The sequence below is a fragment of the Dromaius novaehollandiae genome, chromosome 23, assembly GCF_036370855.1.
Source record: "Dromaius novaehollandiae isolate bDroNov1 chromosome 23, bDroNov1.hap1, whole genome shotgun sequence".
NCBI classification, from domain to species: Eukaryota; Metazoa; Chordata; class Aves; order Casuariiformes; family Dromaiidae; genus Dromaius; species Dromaius novaehollandiae.
Window position 1 is genome coordinate 6,399,216 of NC_088120.1, and position 12,617 is coordinate 6,411,832.

The 12,617-nt window shown below is 61.9% G+C and overlaps 1 protein-coding gene across 1 annotated transcript in view; it reads right to left on the reverse strand.

Annotated features, from left to right (window-relative positions):
* PTPRU (protein tyrosine phosphatase receptor type U) overlaps positions 1-12,260 on the reverse strand; it is an 83,039-nt gene extending 70,779 nt beyond the window's left edge. The window contains exon 1 of the mRNA XM_064524942.1: positions 12,068-12,260. Within this exon, the coding sequence (XP_064381012.1) occupies positions 12,068-12,140 (73 nt within the window). The 5' untranslated portion in view covers positions 12,141-12,260. The remainder of the gene's footprint in view (positions 1-12,067) is intronic.
* Positions 12,261-12,617: the final 357 nt, after the last annotated feature.

Here is a 12,617-nt window from a genome sequence, read left to right on the forward strand (position 1 = left end):
GCCGGATCCAGTGGCATCGCTTGCACGAGGCCTGGATGCCCCCAGCACAGGCAGGGAGGCAGCGGAGGGACCGGGATGCAGGGAGCAACCGCGCACGGAGACAGGCTGCCGGATGGTCCAGGACCGGCTCCTAGCGGGATGCTCCAGCGGGCGCTGGCATAAGCCGCCTCACTGGAAAAATGCAGATTTTAGGCCAAGACAGGGGGTTATTTTGCCTTTTTCTTTTTTTAATTACTGTAGCTAAGAGGGCAGGCCCGGCTCCCACAAACCGCAGCCTCGGCAGAGACCCGCGCGGGCGCAACGGCCCCGTCCGAGGGGATGCAGCGGTCCTTCGCCCCGCAAGCACTTTAGCATCCGCGCGGCACCCAACACGACAGCGCTAGGTCTCAGCCGAGCGCCTTGCTAACGCGCCCGTGACACCCCCCTCCCTGGGGGGCACGGCCAGCTCCCAGCACAGGGCAGGAGCCTGGCAAAAGGCTCAAACCAGCGGAGGAAGGAGCATGCAATCCCCTTTCCCCACCATCCCTTCGCTAAACCTTCAAGTATGATGGGTTTTTTGGGTTTTTTAATCATTATTATTATTTTGCAGCGTGATGCCCAGCTGGACGCCCCCTCCCCGAGCCACAGAGCGACGAACGGCGCCCAGCTGAGCGCGGAGAACCGGTTAGCGAAGCGCCGGCTTGTTAAACACTGATCTATTGTTCCCTTAAAACCCGGGATTACCGGCGCTCCGGCTATAATTAATGCCACCCCCCCACTTTCCCAAGCCGCCAAGGGAGGAAAACCCTGAGCAAGCAGAAAGCACAAAGGCGAATGGCCCCAAAGAGACCGGCGTGCAAGCAGAGCCCGGCCCGGCGGCTCGTTTCTTTTCCTTTTTTGCATTTTAGCCCCAAAATTGCATGGGTTCACGCTTCCGAGGGGCCGCTCGGGGTTGCGCTGGCCTCCCCGCCACGCGGAGGGATGCTCGGAGTTGACATCCGCACTTCCCGCAGGGGATCTGGGGGGAATGGGGCCGGCACAGCCCAAACCTCCCCCCAGCAGAGCAGGAATTCCCATGCTGGGAATGCCTCCGTGTCCCGCCCGCATCCCCGGAGCATCCCCATCACCGGGCCCAAAGGCTGGGAAACAGCCCGCGGGACCGGGAGACACACGTGGAATTACCATTCCCAACACTTGCATGTGTAAGAACAGCTCTGAGGCTTTTCCCCCTGCTTTACACTCAGGTTTTTAGTCAGCAGGATGGACTCAAGTCACAGCTTCGAGCTTTTTTCTAGTACCACCAGAATAGAGATAAATATATATATATATATATATATTTTTTTTTTTTAATACTGCAGGACCTGCGATAAGGAGCAAAAGAGCTGCCAACTTCAGAAGAACAGGTACAGCATCGCCCGCCCGGCACGAGAGCCGGGCACAGGCCAAACGCCCCGTTTCGCAAAGGGTTTTAACGAGTCTGAAATTTGGCTTTGCTTCCTAACTGGGGGGGGAGCACAGACCTGTCAAAATCCTCCAGGAAGGGGAAAAAAAATAAAAATAAAGTGTCAGGAGCTTCTTAACTCAAATGATTTCTAAGTTTTTTATATATACTTTTTATATATGTATATTATATATATATACATACACACATATATACACACACACACACATACTTTCCTTCCAAAATTTGTTGAAGCAGGATATTCTAAGGAATAAATAAGGGTATTTTCCTTAAGAGCTTTTTTTCACTGAACCCCATTTCCCAATAGGGGGAAAAAAAAAACAAAAAAAACAAACAAAAAAAAGATTCCTTCCAGGTTTTCCCAAACTATTTATGGCTCTCAGGACCTTGGTGGGGGGAGACATCATGTCCCACCCCACGCACGCCCCCGGCTCCGCTGCCCCCTCGCAGCCTTCACACCCCGGCTGCCGAACGATTTTTTTTTTTGCTAACGACCGGCGGAAGCTTAAAACACAATTAGGCAGAATAGATATTTCGCTGGCAAACGCGCAGCTGTCCGAGCCGATCCATCTCCCGTCCTCGGGCAGGTTTATGGTTATTGCTTTTTCTCCCCCTTTCCTCCCTTCCGCTGCCCCGATCTATAGCTCAGGAGCAAAGCGGCTCGGCGCTCCACCTCGCCGACTGTTCTCTGTCATTTGTGTACATGTATATATGTGTGCATATATAAAAAGACTTATAGAGCACTTCCCCATCAGACAGAGAGAAGGATGCATCATCTTTACTCCCTGCTGGATCGCTACCCGCTTTGGGGGCTGCCACCCTAGGCACAGCCCGTTGTCAGTAGGCTCAAGAGTACAACCGGCACAAGCCGCTGTCAAGCCCGCACGTTTCATCCATGCCGCGTGCCCGCTAGCGTGGGAAAGCGCCGCTAGAGCCCGGGAGGGCACAGCCAAGGTGACTCTGCCCAAAAGGGAAACTACATCCCCCCCATCCCAGCATCCGGATCCCAAAATCCCTGACGGCGCCACGCCGGCTGCCTTTCCAGCCCCGTGTGCGGCAGTGGGATGCTCCTACCCCTCCGGGGCGGTTCGAGGACTAATTATATCCCTCCACGTGGCTCCGGCCCCCGTCAGCCCCATCTGCGAAAGGCTGCGAGGTGCCGGGAGGCGCCGGGCCCACGCGGGGGAAACGGAGGCGAGGAAGGGCAGGAGGGTGCGAAGGAGCCGGGAACCCTGCGCAGACGCACGCCGGGGGCCCGAAAACGCCGAGAGCTCAAGACCCAGATTAAAAAAAATAAATAAATAGAGATCCATGTGCTTGGGATAAAAGCGGGAGATGCTGGAGGAGGTGCGATCCTAACAGCAAGAGGAGATAAAAATACCGCGGCGAGGTGCGAATGTCTGGTCCCCGCAGGGCTCGAGGCGGCCGAGCGAGCCCGGATGCCTCCAAGGGGCACAAACTCCCCCAAAACGCTCGCTTCCGAGTTAATCGCACCTCCAATGCAGATGCTACGCCAAGGTTGCAAATAAATAAAATAGAAAAATGAGTTGGCACCTAAATTGCAGGGGGCACAAGGTGCCGCGGGAGCGGAAAGAAAGCTCCAGCGCGGGATGCACGGGATGCAAAATCGCCCGCAGGAACTGGAGCAAAAGGAGGGGTTCCCACCTCCGCCCCCGGCATAGGAAACCGGGCTGCCCTCTCCCCTCCCTCAGCGCCTACGTTTGCCCTCCGGAAAGAGGAGGAGAGGAAGTTTTCTCCTATTTTAGGGAGTTTTTCTATTTTCCTATTACAGCGGGGGCTATAAATGCAGGAGTGCCGGCAGCCAGTGGCAATTCGGGACCGGCAGCCGGTTCCCCGGCATCGGCGAGAGCAGCGCGGCGAGTTTGCTAAAAGCAAGGCGGGCTCCCGAGGAGGATATGGAGCCATCGGCTCACTCGGAGGTGAATTTGCCTCAAGCACGAGGGTGCTAAAAGCACCCTAAGCTCAAGGTCCGCCCCGGGGACAAGCCACCACGAAGGCACCGGTCTCACCAGCTCCAAACCCAAAACACTTGGAGGATGCGGGACACGAGCGTGCCAGCCCCATGCAAGTTATTATGTACATTAGACAGGCAACACATGACGATATGCATTTCCTTCCCTTCTCTTTTCCCCCACTTTTGCAAAAATAGAAATGCTTAAAAAAAAAAAAATCACCGATTTCCTGGCCCCAGTATAAGCTGATCAGAAGACTGTGGAAAGCAGCTCCATTAAAATTCTTGCCAGTAGTTTGTTTTGCTTCTCCGACTCATTGTAAATACTGTGTTTAATAGAAAAATAATCTGCTCGGCTGTAAGAAACATCAATTTGCAACTTGAAGCCTTGTATATTAGCCAGTGACACTGCTAATGTGTAAACATTAGCAGCTCCAGTAACGCACGGGGTTTAGCCAATGCAATTCCAGGGAGAGAGAGGAGCCAGATACTAAGAGAGAGGATTTGCATAATAAGTCACTTATGCCCGATAACCCTGGTGTTTGCAAAGTATAACACCGGGAGGAACACAAATCGGTCTATTGGCAATGATAGATAGTGTAAATCCCCTTCTTTGCCCATCGAAGGGTCTCCATGGTTTTCACCTGCAAGTCCCAGCTCCTGAACCCCGGTGAGACGTTGGGTTTCCCGCAGCCAGGACCCGCCGGGATCAGCCACAGCAGGACCCAGCCCCCTCCACCTCCCATCGTCGGGAGGGAGCGTTTCCACGGCACAGCTGGCACCGGGCACATCTGGAGTTGTTTCAGGCATCGCCAAGCCTTGGAGATGCAGCTCCAACGGGCTCGCAAGGCCTCGGGATGCCACCGGTCCTGCCGCCGAGGGGGACACGCGCATCCAGCCCCCAGCCCCGAGACGCTGCCGCCGTGGGAAGGGGCTGCGGCGGTTTTATTCGTACCAAATGCCCGGGGAGAGGTCCCGGAGCGGAGCGACCCCCCAGAACGTGCCAGCCCGGAGAAACCCCGCCAGGCCTGGCTGCACACCAGGCTTGTGAAGCCGCTGACCTGCAATGCAAGTGCTTAATAATTAACCTTCTTTAATTAACACTCAGGGCTGCCTCCTCTGCTCCAAGGGAAAAGGAAAAAAAAAAAAAAAGGAGGAAAAAAAACACACAGGTCTTTGGAAACCTCCGTCCTGCAGTTATCGCTTGCACCCAATGCACTTGCAGCCCCCGGGCCGAGGTGCAGGCAGCACCGAGTCGCCCGGCGCTTGCACCCCCGAGCACCCCGCTCCGCTCCCCTCCGGCATGGAGGCAAATCCCTCCCCGTTCCCAGGCCGATTGCAACCCGTCCGGCACCAGGACGCTGCAAAAAGACATGCAGGAGCCCCAGGGCCCGAAATAAAAGCAGGGGGGAGGAAGAGGCGGGAGGAAGGTCAGGACAGAGCCCGGCTCGCCGCGATGCAAAAATCCCGGCGTCTCCCTCCCCGGCTGCACAAGTCGAGGCGTAAAAGGGAAAAAAAAACACGATGCAGGAAGATTGGCACGGAGGCTTAAAGGTGCCGATGGGGCTGACGCGAGCAAATCAATCACCGCCGCGCCGCCGGAGCCCGGGGGAGGTGGTGGGGGGGGGGGCTAAGCTCAAGCGTTTGTTATTAAATCAGCGCAAAAAAGCACACGGAGCAAGGGACGTTCTGCCCTGTCTCTATTTCCAACAGCGCTTCGTTAACCCGGTGGATGATTTTTTGGGGTCCCCGGGGTGCAGCGCCCGTGCAGACGTCGGGCGCGGGGACGGCACGTCGTAAATCCGCACAGCCCGCGGATGCCCGTCCTCCAAAGCCTTATTTATTGCTTTTAATACCGCCCTGCCGCCGCTCCCAGCATCGCTGGCAAAGCTGGGTTCGCTTTGCAAATGGCCTGGGGCATTGGTCAAAAAATTGAGTTTCCCCCAAATTCGCCCGCAACGCGAATGCCAAGGTGCCACCGCGCAAGCGCCGGCAAACGGGCTGAGCCCCTGCCAACTCATTGCACGGCGTCGCTAGATTTGCACCAACGCCCCGAAAGCAAAATAACAGCTCGGTTTTCTCATTCATAAGCCTGCGCGGGGAAGCGCTCAGCCCGCGGGGGAGAGCGCCCGGCACCCCGGAAAAAAGCAGACCGCGAGCTCCAGCTAGGAGAAAAACCCCCAGACGCAGCCCAGATGGAGAAGTGACTCATTCGCGGTGCCAAAAGCCTCGCTGCTCCGCCAGGCGGGAGGGTTGTTTTGCACCGAAACGTTAGAGAAACCTAATTCCCCTCCTTCTCTCCTCCATCTGTTGCATCACCGCAGCTTTCTCCCCCCGCCACACGTGTGGGGCTGATCCACGCGGGCGCCGGCGTCCTCCATCCCTCGGCCTCCCGGCTCAGCCCCGGCCCGCGGTGCCCGCTCCCACCGCGGAAGGCGGTTCTGGTTTCTGCTCGACTGCAAGATTTGGGAAATAAGCTGGAAAACGTGCTATTAAGCTGATGAAACCCATCAGCAAGGAGAGCTGCTGCGCTGGAAGCCGCCTCTCCTCCGGGAGCGGGGAGCCCGGGGGGATCGGAGCAGCGAGGCTGTGGGAAAAGACAGCGCTGAGCCGCCGGCGTCCGGGCAGAGCGAGGCATCGCCCTCCCTGCAATGCCGGGAGACCCCCGAGGCTGCGATTTGGGGCTAGTTCCTGGGAATCGGGCACTGGCTGTCTGCACCGGAGGCACCTCCCAAAAAAGCCCTCCGTCCACCTCCGGGAAGAGGCCCAAGGGTGAGCAAGCCCCCGCGAGCATCCTCGCCGCGACGGCCCTCGTCTCCAGAGCCGGTTCTCCGCCATCCTGCTGCTTTTGCTGCTCTGCAAACTCAGACTAACAAAAAACCCACAAAAGCGATGAAATCACAACACACAGGAAGCCCCGAAAAGGGAATCTGCGGAGATTTCCAGCTGGGACCTGCTGATTTGTCCGCTCTGCCCCGAGGGAGCGACGTGCCCCCGCGAGAGCATCCCCGCGAGAGCATCCCGGGACCCGCCGTACGGAGGCAACGCGGCACCGGGCCCCGCTCGGCTCACACCAATTCTGCACAAACCCTTCGATTGCACTAATTACGCACTAAACTGCAAAAATTTTTTAAGTGAGAGACAAACCAGCCAGCCACCCGCGGGCCCCGGTCTCCTCCTTTCCTCCCCAAAATAAGCTGGGAGCCTCCCGCGCCCACGTGAAACGGGTCCGGCGGGACCCTGCTCTGCTGCAGCCTCCCACGCGCCAGCCACCGAGGCCGGGTCCTCCAACGCCTCCCAACACTTCCAGGAGGCCCCAGCTAACGGGGGACGCGCAGCGCGGACGTGAGCCCCAGGAGCAACATCTCACGCGTGGCCGAGAGCAGCTCCAGCTCCAGCACGCGCGTCCCCACTGCACGCTGCAGCAACGGGGAGGACCACGGGCCACCGGGGAGGCTCCCACGTGCAAGGCACCGCAGGCAAAGCATGAGCTCAAGCAGAAGATGGGTAGGGAGAGCAGAAGGAGCACACCAGAAGACCCTGGTGGTCAGTGGGTTGTCTCCTTGGAGAGACAGGCTGGCCAGGACGGCTTTGAGGCAGAGCTCTGAAAGCCCTGGGAAGCAGAGGAGCGAGGAGACAACCTGGAGCTGCGTGCAACCAGGGACGATGGGAGCAGGTCAAACAAAAACAGGTTACTCAAGTCTCATGCAGGGTATGACCACGCTAGGTCCTCTCCCTCGGGAGGAGGTGGCTGCATCACCCAGCAGCGACCACGGAGCACACAGGGCATGGAGAAACCTCCTCCATCCACCCCAGAGCTCCAACACGGGGCACAAGTTGGCTCCCAGGGGACCCGTATCCAAACTCAACAGCTCCAAGAGCTAAAAAAACCTTCTTAATGTCTAACCTAGATCTCTCTTGCCGCACTTTAAGCCCGGTACTTCCCTGGTGCTCTCTGCAAGGCCGTTCCCCCACCTCTGATGTGCGGCACGCAATGATGACGTTAGAGGTGGTGGCAAACCCTTGGCTGGGCAAGTGGCTTGCAAGAGCCCGGTCCACCCTCCCTGCTCCGCAGGGCCAGACGCTTCCTCTGCACCATGGTGGCCGCCCCTTCCGCCAGCCCAAAGTCCCCCCACAGAGCACGAGCATCCTCAAGGGGCTTCAAACATCCTTCCACGCCCAGCAGAAGCCAAGACGCCGCATGGGAAGAGCATCCCTGGTGCTGAGCGTCCCTCACGGCACGGGCCCACGCAGGGCCACGGCTCTGCTCGTGCACCTCCAGGTCACCACGCGTGATGCAGCCTGGCTCCGGAGAGGACATGTGCTCTTTGCACGACGCAGGATGGGCCCCAGGCTTGGCAAACTCTGCAGCGAGGCCGGCTGAGCACGCTGCCGATGGGCCGCCCCGCGGTGGGGGGTGCTGGTGGGATTTACTCCCCGGCTGCACAAGGCCAGCATTTGCAAAACTTTGCTTCCAACTCCTTCACCATGGACATTTGGGCTTCTTCTCCCAGCTGAAAGGGAAAGCGTTGGAGGCTCCCACCTCCCCAGCAACCCAGAAGTCCCTCAGACTGTCAATTCGATGGAGGAGTTTGGAAACCTCCCGACGCCCGGAGCCATCCCGCCCCGCGAGGGGACCGCAACGGCTGGCCAGGCGAGGTGGGTGCCAGCGGCCACGGAGGGGACCCGCACCCTGAGGAGCATCTCCCAAGCATCACCCACGGCGCCGTGGGACATCTCAAACCCCTTCCAAGAAAGGAACAGGGTTTGTCCCCAATTCCTCCGCCCTGCTCTGCTCGGGGGGTCACAGCCGAACGCCTGCCCCGGCCGACGTCCCATCACCGGGTGAAACGCGCTGGTATCACGAGGCGCTTTGCTCCTCAGCTGCCCGGGCTAACGGGGCCGAACGCGCCGAGCGCGAAGGGGCAGGCGAGGCTGGGCAGCCCCCGGGGCTGCCGCGGCTCATCCACGCGCTCTCCAACCCGCGCCGAGAGCCACCGCGGCTCGTTAAGGCGCATCAGGTCAGGAGATCCCCCGGCCTCCTCGCCCCGTCCCGGGAACGCTCAGACGGCAGCTAGAGCAAGCTGCCCCTGCATCTGTCACAGCCCTGATTAGGTCGATAATATCAAGCAAGGTTTCATCCACGTGGGGTTTTTCCCTCCAGGAAATCAAAGCAGTTTAACTTTGGATGCAGGACGCGGCCCCAGGACCACGAGCTCCTCCAGAGACGTCCCAGCAGGCAGCAAGGAGACCCTCACCAGCCTCCCCCCTCGCAGCTCTTGGCCACCAGGACGCAACAGCTCTGCCAACCCCAGCGAGCGCAGGGAGACCGGAGACCCCGACCACCGCGATGGAGCGGCCCAGGGTGGTGGGCACGGTCCTGCTTCCGGGCACGGTCCTGCTTCCAGGCACGGTCCTGCTTCCAGGCACACGCAGGAGACATGGTGGCCTTCCCGCTCCCTCCTGCCCCAAACCCCCGGCAAGATCATGCCTTGGCTCAGTGCTCCCCATCATCATGCTGGGAGAGAAGCCAGAGCCAGGAGCAAACACCAGGACCTACGAAGCAAGCGCCAGCCCCTCGGTTTGGCTTTGGGTGGAGGAACGTGGAGATGGGGACAACGCGGGAACCCGCGATGGGCGACCGGAGCTGCTGTCGGGGAGGGTGGCGAATCCGACGTTTAACCGAGCAGTAACTAAAGGCTCCCAGACGCGCTTAATAAGACAATTACGGGGCATGTTAATAACGGATTATTAAAGCGCTTATGTACGAGGGTTAAGCAGGCAGATGGCTGCGTTAAGGTTCTCCAGAGGCTGCTTCAGGGATCCCAGCTCCGAGGGCGCGGAGGGGATCTGCCCGCCCCGGGGGGACCCGGCGAGGGGCATCACGGAGGGTTTGGGGGCAGAGCTGGAGGCTGGATGCACCGCGGCTCCCGGATGCTGCCGGCTCGGCTCCATCCAAACGCCCGGAGGTTGGATAGTTTGGAAAACACCGGGGAAAAACGCTCGCTGCAGGCCAGGAGGTGACTCACGCGGATCGCACGGATGGGGAATGCTTGCAGCCGCTGCAGAGCGGGATAAAGGATTAAAGTGACCCGAACCCAAGTGCAAGCCCCGGCAGGGAGACCGGGCGCCCTGCCCTGCGGCGAGCAGGATTTCCCCAGGCCCCCGATGACGCCCGAGTGATTCGGCAAGAAAAAACAATGTTTTTGCATGTTTTATGAGCCTGGCGAGGCCGGAGGGGAGGGAAAAACCAACCGCCCTGGCAGGAGGGAGCCCTTCTGCAGCCAGGAGGAGGAAAATAAACACGGAGCAGAGCGCTGGGCACCGATCCTGCTGCTCCCGAGCACCCAAGAGCGTAAAGCACCCGGGGCCGGGCAGAAAAGGGTGCAAGAGCGTGCTGAAAGCATGTGAGGGTGCACCAAGCCCGGTGGCGTGGTCCCCCCACACCACCCCACCCCGAGCATCCTGGCTCTGCCCCCCGCTGCCGCAGCGTGGGGAAGCCGCGGGGCCCCGGCGTCCGGGCCCAACCGCGGCGGCGGCTGGACAAAAGGCGAACGCGCTCGCTCGGCGTTTCCCATTCACCGGAGCGAGACAAAGCCGGGACGCGGTCGAGGCGCCCGTCACCCCCCGCCTGACCCCAGCATCGGGGCGGGGGGGGGGGGACGGAGGGGGGCGAGACCCCACGCGGGGACGCGCTAGGAAACACCCGGCGCGCACCGAAGTTTGCAGGGACGCAGCGGCGATTCGCGACAGCGGCATCGGGTGCCCCGCGAGCAGAGCCGGTGCCGCCCGGCAGCCTTCAGCAGGGGGGAAAAAAATAAATAAATGAAATAAAATAAAAATTAAAAATAATCGAGCCGCTGCTGGCAATCCGCCGGTCGCCCTGCCCCGCGGTGCACGGAGCTGCACGCATCCAGCCCGCAGCACGAGACCCCGAGCGCTGCATCAGCTGCTCCCTGCCTCAGTTTCCCCAAGTGCAAGGCGATGCCCGCTGCACCCCGTGCGTGCGGGGGGGAAACTGAGGCACGGAGGCTTCACCCACCCCGTTCACGCTGCTAAAAGCCGCTTTCCACCCTATTTTTTTTGGCGCTGCCACTTGCAGCCGGCTGCCGCCGCTCGGATCGTCGTTAACGCCCGAAACCCCTGCGGGAGGCTTAATTAGAGCCCCCAGCTGCGCCGAGCCCACGGCCCCCGGGGAGCAGCAGAGCAGCTTCTCTCCAAGCCAACGGGCTCGAGAAATGGGGAGAAAAAGCAAAAAAAGGGGGAATAAAAAATCGATCAGGCTTTAGCAAAACTAATTATATCTCGGTAAAACAATAAAAATGAAGCCCGCAGCCAGCCTGCGCCGCTGCAAGCGGAGAGGGTGACGCTTCCCGGGGACAGGCCGCGGCCGCCACCTGCTTTTCCCCCCCCTAAACTGGCTGCCGGTTCCCAGGAGCCCCCCAAAAAACAAAGACAGGAAAGAAAAAGGAAAAGCACTTCCAAAAATCACAGCATCCGTGAGGGCGAGGTGCCCCCCGGTCGGGGCGGCGGGCTGCGCAACGCGGCCTTGCAGAGACCCGCGGGACCGTGGCCGGGCGCCGTCGCTCCGGCGGGATGAAGTTTTGTTTCCTGGTCGCGCGGTGGGAAGGAGGAAGCAGGAGGGATCGGAGCCCCGAGCAGCTCCGGGCAGCAGCGAGCGGAGGCGGCCGGGACGGGGAGCGGCGCAGGCCGGGGGTGGCCGTGCACCGAGACCCCGGTCCCCAGCGCGGCTCCGGGACCCGCCGGGACGCTAAATAAACCGAGTTTGTCCCCTGCAACCGGGAGCGTTGCTGGAAAACGGCTTTTTTTTTTTTTTTGCATTTCCTGGAGTGGGGGGACGAGCGGCCCGGTGCATCGCCCCCCCCGGGCTCAGCAGCCCCCGCTCCGGGGGTTTAGGAAAGCGAGGAGCCTCCCGGCGATGCCGGGCTGCGAAACGGCACCGGGAAGAGCAAGAAGCCCCCAAAAGCGGGCGAGCGCCGAGCGCCGCGTTCGCATGTCCGTGCGGGCACAAGCGCAGCAAACTCCGCTCCAGCCAGCGGAGCCGGGCGCCCGCAGAGCCCCCGCGACACACCGGGGAAGGGGGCTCGGGTGCCGCTCACGGAGCGGCCGGGGCCGGGCAGCGCCCCGAAACCGGCCCCGGCGGCAAAACTTGACGCCGGCTCCGGGATAAATCCCAGCCGCAGACGTTGCGCGGCGGCCGGGACGGGCGGCAGGAGCGGGCTGAGGGGCTGCGAGCGCCTCTCGCCCCACGGCCCGCAGCACGCGTGGGCGTGCAAGCGCACACACGCAGGGGCACAGAGGTGTGCAAGCGTGCAAGAACACACACGTGCAAGTGCACACACGCGTGCAAGCATGCAAAACACACATGTGCAAGTGCACACATGCAAGTGCACACACATGCAACCAGGCAAGAACACACATATGCAAGTGCACACACACGTGCAAGCGCACACGCGTGTGCAAGCGTGCAAGCGCACGCCCTCGTGCAAGCACGGATAACCACGCGTGCCCGCACCAGCGCACGGATGCGGCCGTGCAAGCGCACACCGCAGGGGCGTCCCGGCCCGCTCCGCGCCCCCCCCTCCCCAAACCCCGGCGGCGCCCCCCCCCCGCGGCGGGCCCCCCCCCCTCACCGGCGGGCGTCTCGGTGTCCAGCGCGCAGACCCGCAGGGCGAGGGCGAGCAGCAGCGCCCGGGCGCTTCGCATGGTGCAGCCCGCGGGGGCGCGCGGGGGGCGCGGGGCCGCCGCCGCCGCCTGCGGGCCCGCGGATCCGGCGCGGCGGCGCAGCGGGGCACGCGCGCCCGCCCCGCGCCTCAAATAGCGGCGGCCGCGCGGCGGCGAGCGGCTCCGCCTGACGTCAGCGCCGCGCGGGCCCAGCGCCGCCGCCGCCGCCGCCGCCGCCGCCGCCGCCGCCGCCGCCGCCGCCGCCGCCGCGGCGCCTCGGGCAGGCCGGTGCCGCCCCCTGCCGGCCGCCGCGCGCCACCGCAGCCCCCCCACACACACACGCCGCGGGGCAGCGCCGCGGGGGCGGGGCGGCTGCCGGGCCGGCTGCGCTGCGGGGGGGGGGGGGGGGGAGCGGCTGCGGGGGGGTCTCGCGCGTTGCAGGGGGGTCCCGGTTGCAGGGGGGTCCCGCTGCCAAGGGTGCTGCAGCGCGGTGCACGGCTGCGGGGGCTTGTCCGGTGG